The 11,115-nt window shown below is 52.6% G+C and overlaps 4 protein-coding genes across 4 annotated transcripts; 3 read left to right on the forward strand and 1 right to left on the reverse strand.

The window, feature by feature from the left end:
• Positions 1–84: 84 nt before the first annotated feature.
• On the forward strand, positions 85–723 carry PUNSTDRAFT_66040 (uncharacterized protein; the record flags this gene model as incomplete). Its single annotated transcript, XM_007382878.1, has 1 exon — positions 85–723. A coding segment is annotated over one exon (639 nt), but the record flags the coding sequence as incomplete, so codon positions are not given.
• A 518-nt stretch (positions 724–1,241) lies between these two features.
• PUNSTDRAFT_133450 (uncharacterized protein) lies at positions 1,242–3,608 on the reverse strand (the record flags this gene model as incomplete). Its single annotated transcript, XM_007382879.1, has 7 exons — positions 1,242–1,284; positions 1,338–1,768; positions 1,824–2,506; positions 2,561–2,667; positions 2,721–2,849; positions 2,897–3,285; positions 3,345–3,608. 7 exons carry the CDS (start codon positions 3,606–3,608, stop codon positions 1,242–1,244), a joined length of 2,046 nt encoding a protein of 681 aa, XP_007382941.1.
• Positions 3,609–4,205: 597 nt separating this feature from the next.
• PUNSTDRAFT_133451 (uncharacterized protein) lies at positions 4,206–5,364 on the forward strand (the record flags this gene model as incomplete). The annotated part of the gene is made up of 3 exons (XM_007382880.1): positions 4,206–4,272; positions 4,324–5,179; positions 5,235–5,364. 3 exons carry the CDS (start codon positions 4,206–4,208, stop codon positions 5,362–5,364), a joined length of 1,053 nt encoding a protein of 350 aa, XP_007382942.1.
• Positions 5,365–6,508: 1,144 nt separating this feature from the next.
• Positions 6,509–10,362, forward strand: PUNSTDRAFT_133452 (uncharacterized protein; the record flags this gene model as incomplete). The annotated part of the gene is made up of 9 exons (XM_007382881.1): positions 6,509–6,697; positions 7,037–7,405; positions 7,455–7,648; positions 7,704–7,863; positions 7,915–8,072; positions 8,121–8,518; positions 8,571–8,747; positions 8,799–8,931; positions 8,982–10,362. 9 exons carry the CDS (start codon positions 6,509–6,511, stop codon positions 10,360–10,362), a joined length of 3,159 nt encoding a protein of 1,052 aa, XP_007382943.1.
• Positions 10,363–11,115: the final 753 nt, after the last annotated feature.

The following is an 11,115-nucleotide window of genomic DNA, read 5'->3' on the forward strand; positions in this document are numbered from 1 at the left end:
GGACTGAGCATAATACACTGGCTGATACAGCCTCACGTACGGGACTGAGCATAAATACATTGGGCGGGATACAGCCCTGCGTACGGGACTGAGCATAATACACTGGCTGGATACAGCCTCACGTACGGGACGGAGAATAATACATTGGGTGGATACAACCTCACGTACGGGACTGAGCATAATACATTGGGCGGATACAGCCCTGCATACGTGACAGAGCATAATACACTGGGTGGATACAGCCCTGCGTACGTGGCTGACCATAATACACTGGGTGGATACAGCCTCACGTACGGGACTGAGCATAATACATTGGGTGGATACAGCCTCACATACGGGACTGAGCATAATACATTGGGCGGATACAGCCCTGCGTACGGGACTGAGCATAATACACTGGCTGGATACAGCCTCACGTACGGGACGGAGAATAATACATTGGGTGGATACAACCTCACGTACGGGACTGAGCATAATACATTGGGCCGATACAGCCCTGCGTACGTGGCTGAGAATAAAACACTGGCTGGATGCAGCACAGACCACATGACGGAGCATAATACACTGTGTGGATACAGCCCTGCATACGTGGCTGAGAATAAAACACTGGCTGGATGCAGCACAGACCACATGACGGAGCATAATACACTGCGTGGATACAGCCCTGTGTATGGGGCTGAACATAATATACTGGATGAATACAGCCCAGTGCATGTGGTATAGAGGCAGACAGTTATCACCGGAGCTGTGGATCAACCCAGACAAGATGTACACCATGTTCTCCCACCACCATGGCTGTTCCTATAGTCTACCTATGCATTGTGGGCACCACCACCGTGGTTGTTCCTATTGCCTGCTTATGTTATCTGTCATAAACACTTACCAATGACAATAACAAAGCTTGTATTTGTGTTGTCCACTTGCAAGACTGGTCTCTCACTCAATTCTGACTCAAAGCATATAGTCACTTCAAATAGTAGTTTCCTCACTACCTTCGTGCTCTTTTGCTATGCAACTGTAGGTTTTTCTGTGATTGTGTCCGGAATTCGCAATGTTCGTGTACGAGTTATGTCACGTGATACTTTCCAAATCGAGTATGTCCATGTGCGCGTATCCTCGACCCGCTGAATATTAAGGCGGCACCGTTGAACTATTTCTACTCAGGTAACATGCGACGAAGTAATAGGCATATGTTAGACTTATTAATGGGACTATTACGAGCCCGAACTATGTAGACTAGTCTACTTCGCAATGTTACTCTTCTTCTGGACCTTTCGAGGGCGCCTGAAGGACATCAGTTGAAGACAGGTGATAGGCACAAGAGGAAACACACATACTTGGATTGAAGTGCGGACTTGCGTTTTGTGCCAGTCGCAGCACCAGCATCGTCGTTCACGCCCGGGGACTGAAGCGCGGACTCCGACTTGAACAGCTCAAGCATCCACTTGACGTCGTCACACGCTGCGTCAAAGTCCGGGGGAAGTGGGTCAGAGGTGGTAAGGCACCAGGCGAGACAAAGAACGGCCATATAGATCCCGTTCTTCCCAGGCTTCCGCTCCGGCCAGACGACAGGGTCGCTGCCAGGGACTTCGCGAGGGAAAGGCCAGGCCTCAGTGTCGCGCCAATTGGGTTGCAAGTTTCCCCACCAGCGCAACCACTGGTCAAGATGCGTAGCGCTCCCCCCAATGGGGGATGGCTTTGCCAGCTTGCGGGCACGGGAGACCCAGTGACTCACGGCCTTGGGTTGTCCCGCAGCATTAAGTACTGCCTACACACCGGCGACGGTCAATGACAATAGAAACCGGGATCAACACAATGCTCACCGTAGAGTTGAAGTCGTCACAACTGATTTCGAAACGAATGTACGCCATGAGAAGTTCGTGGAAGGCGTTCGACTTCCCGTCATTGAGCGCGAGAAGATATTTGATGGAATCTTTGAACCAAGCGACAGGATGGGTCGATGCTGTAGCCAAGTCCTGGTCAACGTCCTCGGGCTGCAACGAGGGAGGAGTTGGCGACGTGGAGCCAGGGCATGGCTGCTGCGTAGGAGGGGGGGGGCTAATGGACCGCGCAGTGGAAGGGGTCGCTGACGTTGGCGAACTCGGGAGATCCTGTTGCGGAGAAGATGGTGGTGATGTCGTCTCTGCAGATGCCTTCTCCGGGATGGGCGATTTCATGGCCCTGGATGGTTCCCCACTCGTCTGAGCGGGGACCTTTGCAGTCTCAATAGGTGCCTTCTCAGGGATGGGTGACTCCATGCCCCCCGACGTTTCGGCATTCGCCTGAGTGGGGACCTTCTCAGCGACAGGGCGAGGTTCAAGATGCTGAGTCGTGCTGGAGGCCTTCGTGGCAACAGAGTTGCGTTTGCCATCTTCGCTGGTGTCGTCGTCGTCGTCGTCGTCGATGATTATGACTTTGCCGGGGTTCGAGACTTCAAGTGACGCGTTGCTATCTGGCTCCTGCTTGACCGATGATTCAAGAGATAAGGCCGCGCATTCCTTTGCAGCTGTGTCAAAGAATGAGTACGAGTCGATTGCGGACAGGTTATACGAGGACTGACTGTACGATTGTTCTACGAACTTGCGGAATTGGTCAACGACGTTCGACTGAAAGCCTGGGCAGTGGTTTTCGAACTTTGCACCCTGAATGGTCTTGCCGACGCTGAGACTGCAGCAAATTTCAGTTAATCTAGCGACGAGGCAAGATGTAAGCCAACTCACGATAGCGTACCCAACTCCCCTCCTCTACTCGGATACGGCCCTCCACTGATGATAAAAAAATGCCATCCAGTTTGTTGCTCAAGACTTTCGAGCGCGACTCGCAAAGTATGAGGAAGGTTGTTGAGTGCGCTGTAAAGATGAGTGGGAGGAACGACGCGTCGAATGTGTTAACTCACTCTTGTATCTTCCTCGCATGGTTCAGCTCTGGGCTATCATCTTCGTCCGGACCGTCATCGTCGTCTTCAAGGTAGCCATGCTCTCGATACTCGCGGACTAGCTTCACTGTCTCGGCGTCGAGGTGCTTCAGGCGCTCCGACATCCACCGCTGTAGGTAGACAAAGGACTTGACCGGTGTCTCGAGCTTCTCCAACTTCTCTTCGGTGTACTTCTTGTAGTCGGCCGTATACTCGTCGCGCCAGTCATTGAGCTTGACGCGCGACAAGGCTTGCCAGAGCTGAGGAGCCTTCCGTGTCTTCTTCGTACTCGAGGAGAGGTCAAGGACGCGTGGACGACCAGTACCGCCAGGTATGCCCTTCGAGCGATAGTTCATCCAGCTCTTGACGCGCTAACGTATGGTGGTTGTCAGTGTTGAATACGCTAAAGATTCTGCAGTACTCAACTCACCTTCTGTTCCTTGGCAGTACGCTCAACCACAGAGCTCAGCGCAAACGCCTTGCGAAGGTCGCCATCGCACGAAGCTAACTCATTTGCTGTAGGCTCCACAGGAAACTCTCTGAAGTACTGGGCAAATAGGTCGAGCCAGAAATCAGCGACGGCCTCGCGACGAAGTTGTCCAGGGGGCATAGAACGTCGAATGTTCTTGAAAGGCTCCAAGAACTTCGTCAAAAACCGGGATATATCGTCGTCGGCCCAGCTCTTTCGTCCCATGGTACGGCAAGGAATCGGCAAGAAATGCAAAGCGCAGAGTTTGAGCTTGTGTACGGAGTCGCTAGTGAGTCCAGACATACCTTGACAAAGTCCTCTGCCTTATAAACTCTGCAGCCGTTGCGGCAGCTCTTTCCACAACATTCGATGACAATCCGAGCGACGCCAATACCGGTGACGAGCTAAGTGGTGTTGCTAGCCGGAGACGCGGAATATTTGCGCTAATGTTCAGCTGTTAATTTTTTTGTTTCAGGTTGCGCCGTGCGCTCAACACCTTTCGCGTCTAAAATTCTGATCGGCTCAGATCTCCGGTGAGCAAAGAACTTTGATCGCGATCATGAACACGAAGCGTGATTTCTTACGAAATCCAGCGGCCGTATTGCTGTCACATATACCAAACATTTGCAGTCCAATCTTCCCCCTTCCCTCCTTCCACACCCACACAATAAGCTCTCGTCCTGTCCAACATCTCTCGCCCACCTTCTTGTCAACTGGCACCGTATGGTCCATAACAGGCGCAGAGAGGTATGCCTACTAATTTATGAACGCTCGTTTCTAACGATCGTACAGGCAGCGTCGCCTCCGGGACATCAAAGTGCAATGTTGATGGACGAACTCGCTGTTCATGTTGAGGGTCTAGTTGCCACTTTGGACCGCATGAGGCTCGGTAAGTCTCCTCGCGCTACACTGATCCTATCGTCCTCATGATTGTTAACAGCGCAGGAGGCGTTGCCGACTCAACAAACACCCTCATCCGATATTGACTCCGACTCTGACGCGGAAGATTTGGCACGGCTGCGCTGCGAAATGATGCCTGCCACATCAAATTCGGGTACCATATCCGAGGATCTCACTTCTCGCCGTGCCGCGCATGTGGCTCTTCGCAACACAGGTCACTCCAGCTCCCACAGGCTGACCACCGAACGTTTGCGTACCTTTGAATCGGCTAACTCCCGCAGCGCGCCCGTCTCCCCTGTACGCCCTCGGACAAGGGCGCCAGTTGCTAGAGAAGCCCTTACACGGTTCTCGAACACTCCCCGTCCCCCTGCTTTCCCATCGGCTATCGCATCCCCATGTGGCACTCCAACTTCCCAGCGCGACCCTTCGTCCATGCAGGTGCCTCGCTTCAGCACACCGGGGTCATCGCGCAGCCGCGTCAGGAGTGTGCCCAGCGTTGCTCATGGACTGGCACTCGGCGCTAATGTTGTGCACAACACGTCTTCCATCCCCGTTACTGCCCGCAACCTAGGCTTGAGCAGAGATGCGCCACCGCCATATACGGAACAGACACCGTGTTCGGACAATTATGCACCGCCCCCCTCCACGCCCAGCTCGTCTTATGGAACGTTTGACACCATTCCTACCGGATCAAGCTCGTCTGGGAGCTCGTCTTCCCGTGCATCATCTCGTCGGTCCGTACCTGCAGTGCCGCCGCTGCGGAACATTGGCACATCGCGGTCAGATGCACCTAATCACGGAGTCCTTTACTACCACTACCCTCGGCCAGGCCATATTCGCGGTAAAAAATACATCACCGTCACTGTCGGACGCGAGGTCGGCGTCTTCGCCAACTGGTATGCTAAAATTTGAAATGAACGATAGAGTTTCAAGTACTGATTATCATTGTAGGAATGAAGCCAAGCACTACGTCATTGGATGCCCTGACAATGCTTACCAGGGCTACCGCACGCTCGAGGATGCACACGACGTATTCCTGCAAACTTGGAGGGAGGGTAAAGTCCGCGAGGTTCCATATTAGATTTACTTGATGTATCGCGTCCGAGTTCCACGCAATAAAGTACGATTTTCATGCCGTTCTTACGTATATGTGCAGTGTGGTAACGAGGACCCGGAAAGGCGAACACGGAGAGGACATTCAGATGTCCTATGATAAGGAACATACTACATGTAGATACTTGTGTATTGCCTATTCTCGCGTTCCGGTACCAGATACACTGAGCAAAGATGTTAGTTCTATTTGAGGTTCAGAATAGGCTATGGAACAGGATATATGGCAGACATATCGCACAGCGGAGGAGTGTTGTCCATGATTGGGCAGTTGGTCGGTGCCGCTTCCTGGAATGTCAACGTTTGCCAATGATCGATCACCAGTTGTTGTGAAGTCAATACGCTCAACCAGCATACCGGAATACGAACACAGTGTATACAATACGGCGTCATAGTTGATAACTATTGGAATACGCTACGGCGTCATAGCCGATAACCATTGGAATACGCACCGGTATCGTATGCTTTCACTCAGAGGTCGAGGAGAGACTCGGGCACTCTCAGCGCAAATTCTGTAATATGATGGCATTTCAATTATTCTTTATCATCCGTGTCTACATTTCTACGACACCGGCTCTCATTGCACATGCCCTTGTGTGATTCAAAGGCATGCAGCGGCAACCAGTTGACGGCACTGTGCGGACAACTTCAATCAAGGCCTGTCTTATCGCAGCATGAATACCCATCGTTTGCATCTAAGCCCAGCTACAGCTTAGATTAGACACGATATCCAACCTTATTCCTCCCCTCAGCACTCACCGATCTTCACTCAGGCGATAAACAGTTGAGCGAACTGAGAAGGGCAAGATCGTGCATGCATCAGCATCACGTGCATGCATCTACTCTTGCCAGCGACTTGCCTGTCCCCGGTCGTGCTCATGATTACTGGATATCCATTACTTGAAGACAGCGTAAGATGACGCGCAGCAGTACCCGGAAATCAAGTAAAAAGAGAGGGAGAAGCCCTCTCGCTCGATTTAGGTTCGGCGGCGGTGCCAGCAAAAACAGCGAAACGATCGAAACAACCTCAATGCACGTAAGTCATGGCTTCGCTCACGCATTGCAGACTCCGATATCCCCTGCAGATTATCTCCCGAGGACGTGTGGCTGGCGCAATGCGAAGCTTGAAACGCGAACACGATCCTGAGCCTCCATCACCAGAGTCAACTTCTGAGGCTTCGCAGTCTATGCCAATCGAAGGTCCACTGGCTTCCGACGACTTTGACATCTTGGACGAACAGTCAACATCTTCTCACCCGCCTCGCAAGAGGATTCGCCTCACGAGGACGAAGAAGACCATCGGAGTGCGTGATTAGTGCTCCTTGTCGCTTTCACTCATCGTTCTGATGTCAGGTTCTTCGCAATCCGTAGTTTCGGATGAAGCTCTGGCTGCCTCACCGGGAGTCCTTTCTTGATGCTGTGTGTCGACACGAGGCGTTACCTATGCCGGATGTAGCACCATGTACGAACTGCACGAAGATCGACCATCCGGGCGTGTATCGATGCCATGATTGCCATAGTGGTGTCATGCTCTGCCGCTTGTGTATTGTGAATATGCATCGGTTACATCCTCTGCATAGGATTGAGGTAGGCCGTATTCCGACCGTCTTCAGTTTCTTGCCATCGTGTTCATCCGGAATCAGGTATGGAATAGGCGGCATTTCTGGCCAGAGACGCTCGCAGCTCTCGGATTGAGGGTGCAATTAGGCCACGTCAACGGGTCAGCTTGCACCAACCCGGAGCAGGGACCTAAGGACTTCGTCGTGTTTGACGCGAACGGCTATCACCCTGTCAATGTGCTCTTCTGCGCCTGTCTCGGGCACCAACCTCACCGCGAGCAGCTGCTCGAATGTCGATGGTATCCAGCCTCGGTATCACGCCCTCAAACCGCGTTCACCTTTCGATTCCTTGACGACTTCCATCATCTAACACTGCAAGGCAAAATAACCCTCCATGACTACTACTCCAGTGTGGTGAACCACACGAATAACGCCGGCCTAATGCCTCCTATAGTAAGCCTAGCAAGCAACTCCGCGTTCTCTCTTTCTTACACAAAAGTAGTTCCGCTACCACGAAGCGACGTTAGCTACGCGTCAATGGGCGCATCTCATGATGCTCAAGCGAGGGGGTCGTGCTCATGATCCGACGGGTATCTCGGGGACAAAGAAGGGCGAACTTGCATTGAGGTGCTTGGCATGCCCTATCGCCGGCGTCAATATCCCCGCTGACTATGCATCTCTGCCCGACGAGGAGAAGTACATATCTCATATGTTACCTTTGGCATTGGACATTAGCTGATACAGTATTCAGGTGGAAGTACGACCAATTCATCTCGCTGGATGCGTGCTTCCGTTTGAAGCAGAAGACGCGTAACATCGAAGAGGACCCTGACCTTGGCACCGGCAATGCGTACTTCGTCAATGCCGATGATTACCGAAAGCACGTCAGCTCCGTCACCGAAGAGGAAGAGGTGGGTCCGTTCTGTCATTGACACCCCTGGTTTTGCCCTGATTTCCCATAGGATGTTGCTGCGTGCGATACAACGTTCAATGCAATCACTCAGATGAACACCAAAAACAGCAGCAAGTTCTATGCTGTGTCTGGTGTTGGAGCGGCCAAGTGCGCTCGTCATGGACTGGTTATGCCGTGCGGTGTGGCAGACCTACAGAAGGGAGAACGGTAAGAGATCGCAATCTCGGATCACAAGTATTTTCTCACGAAGTCCAGTTACACGTCAATGGACTTCTTGTTCTGGACCACATTGCTGGTCGCAGGCATTGTCTCACGATTGGTTGTATCGTACGACATAGCCTGCAAGTGGTCCGTGAATCTCCGACGACGATTCGAGGCTGCCTTCCCGCCATCCTTTGCCGCACTTGCCAGCATTGTCATCCGCTTTTTCATACCCAATCTTCATATCAAAGGGCACGGAGCGAGATGTCAGACAAGATATAGCTTCAATGTCAATAGATGGGTTGCTCATACACACGGGGAGACGATCGAACAAGAATGGGCGCATATCGGCGCCGTCGCGACAAGTACCCGAGAAATGGCAACAAACGCGCGGCATGCGACACTCGACGATCATTGGGGCTGGTGGAACTTCCGTAAGATCGTTGGCTTCGGTGGGCATTCAAATTATCCGCTTTTATCGTGCGCTAATAGCATGTCACGTAGGCAAAAGCCTGCGGCTTGCTCTTCGCAGGACGCTTGTACAGCAAGAAGTTCACCAACAGATCTTCGACGCAAAGTGCGACACGTATCCTCCCGCCCTCGTCCAGAAATGGACAAGCATCGTCGAGGCCTGGGAGGCCGATCATACTAAACCGAACCCATTTGAAGAGGTTGAAGACAGTGAGTGTCAGTATTATGTTCTGACGTTTACGGCTCACCCGGTTTCCGTAGCCCTCACTTTCGCGCAAGTTCGACGCCGCCTTGCAGAAGAAGAGGACCACGCAGTGAAGGAAGGCACTCGGTCGTTACATAAGGTCACGGCATCCACAATGATCCGCAACTTGCTCATATTGGAGGAGCGACAGTGCGTTTCCATTTCTCTCTAGGTGAACCCTTGCTGACGGCTTTTTGCAGACGAATCATCCGAGCCGAGTGCAAGTCTGAAAAGAACGCATCTTCCGACCACGCAATGGCCGCACTTCGGGAACGCCGCACAGCCCTTCGCCAGGCTCTTGAAGAGATGTACGCCGTGCAGGATGTATACATGCCGAGCTGTACCAAGGCCCGAGAGGCTTATCTCAAGTGCAACAAGCATCTTGAGCCCGAAGACATCGATATTTATTTCCCCTCGCATATTCTTCGTCTGCGAGCCACTGCAGCCGCCGACCAGCCCAGTGACCCGAGCGCAACATGCACCGGAACCGACTTCCTACAAGGGGTCGCAGACAAGGAGCTTGCGCTGCGCGAAGCTAAGGCCGATGACTATCTTCGCACAATCCGTATCAACCTGCGGTCATTCCATGCTCTTCTCCGACGCTACCGAATCAACCCAACGGGCAAGGGCCTTCGACACGCAACACGTAACCGGGCCACCCTCGACAGCTTGAAGAAGAGAATCGACCGTGCCGCCGAGGGATATCGTGCGTGTTACGATGCGCTCACATTACTCAATCCCAATGGCGCCTGGAACTTGCGGCTTCGACCACTATTGACGAGCGACATCAAGGGCCCTGGTCGCGAACTGAACTCGACAGAGGGTCACCGCAACTACATCGAGTCGTGGATCTGGCATGTCCGCCCGAAATCTGCGCCTACGCGATACGGTGGCCAGGGACCCAACACGGCTGATGCACGGACTGAAGTCATCGACGACGACATCACCTCAGACCTCCACGAACTTCATGAGTGGGCTCATCAGCGAGCACGCGTTCGACGCTGCGATGAGGAGGTTGTCCTACTTGTGGAAGAGATGCGGCGGGTACTCGAAGGACTCAGCTATAGGGCTGCATGGTGGGAGAAACGGATTGGTCTCCGCGCAGGTGTTGACGATCGACTTGCGCGGGGGCTAAGTTCCTATGCTCACCGACAAGCGGCAATCCACCGCGGGCTTCTATGTACGTTCGTTGTACAATGGAAACCGGTGCTCGATGCCGCCAAACTTGGGCAGGATTGGATCCACAAGTGGCCAACATCCAACGATTTGACCCATCCGGGATGGCTCACGACGAAACAGCGGCGACGCATAGGAGGGATGCCGTGCGTTGCGGTAACGTCGATGTCTGTGGACGTCAACGACTTCACAACTTTGCTTCAGATGCCCGGACAGATGCCCGGCAGCGGCTCTATAGACGATACAGAGGAGTTAGAGTATGCCGATACGCGAGAATCGCTGGCGGATGGCGAAGCCGAGGAGGAAGAGCTCGCAGCAGAAGAGGATTTCGAGGAGTATGATGTCTATTCCGATGCCGGGTCTAACTATAGTGGCGAGGATAGTGGCGAGGACGAAAACGTATAGACTAGAATGTATGATTGCTTATACATTATGTCCTTCTCGTGAAGCTCTCGTCTGCGAGGATAAAATACTGGGCGGCTGGTATTCAGTGTTTCGATCACGTGACACAAAAAGGCATGACCGAAGTTTAAGTCGAAAACTATAATAAACAGGATCATCTAGTGAACAACAATGATTGCAGTTGTTACCATTGAGGATGACATGGAATAGGAGTGACCATGGTGGTGGTGCCCACAATACATAGGTGAACAGTCACAGTGGTGGGAGAACATGGTGTACATCTTGTCTGGGTTGATCCACAGCTCCGGTGATAACTGTCTGCCTCTATACCACATGCACTGGGCTGTATTCATCCAGTATATTATGTTCAGCCCCATACACAGGGCTGTATCCACGCAGTGTATTATGCTCCGTCATGTGGTCTGTGCTGCATCCAGCCAGTGTTTTATTCTCAGCCACGTATGCAGGGCTGTATCCGCCCAATGTATTATGCTCAGTCCCGTACGTGAGGTTGTATCCACCCAATGTATTATTCTCCGTCCCGTACGTGAGGCTGTATCCAGCCAGTGTATTATGCTCAGTCCCGTACGCAGGGCTGTATCCGCCCAATGTATTATGCTCGGTCCCGTACGTGAGGCTGTATCAGGCCAGTGTATTATTCTCCGTCCCATACGTGAGGCTGTATCCAGCCAGTGTATTATGCTCAGTCCCGTACGCAGGGCTGTATCCGCCCAATGTATTATGCTCAGTCCCGTA

The sequence above is a fragment of the Punctularia strigosozonata genome (genome assembly GCF_000264995.1).
Source record: "Punctularia strigosozonata HHB-11173 SS5 unplaced genomic scaffold PUNSTscaffold_5, whole genome shotgun sequence".
Classification (NCBI taxonomy): domain Eukaryota; kingdom Fungi; phylum Basidiomycota; class Agaricomycetes; order Corticiales; family Punctulariaceae; genus Punctularia; species Punctularia strigosozonata.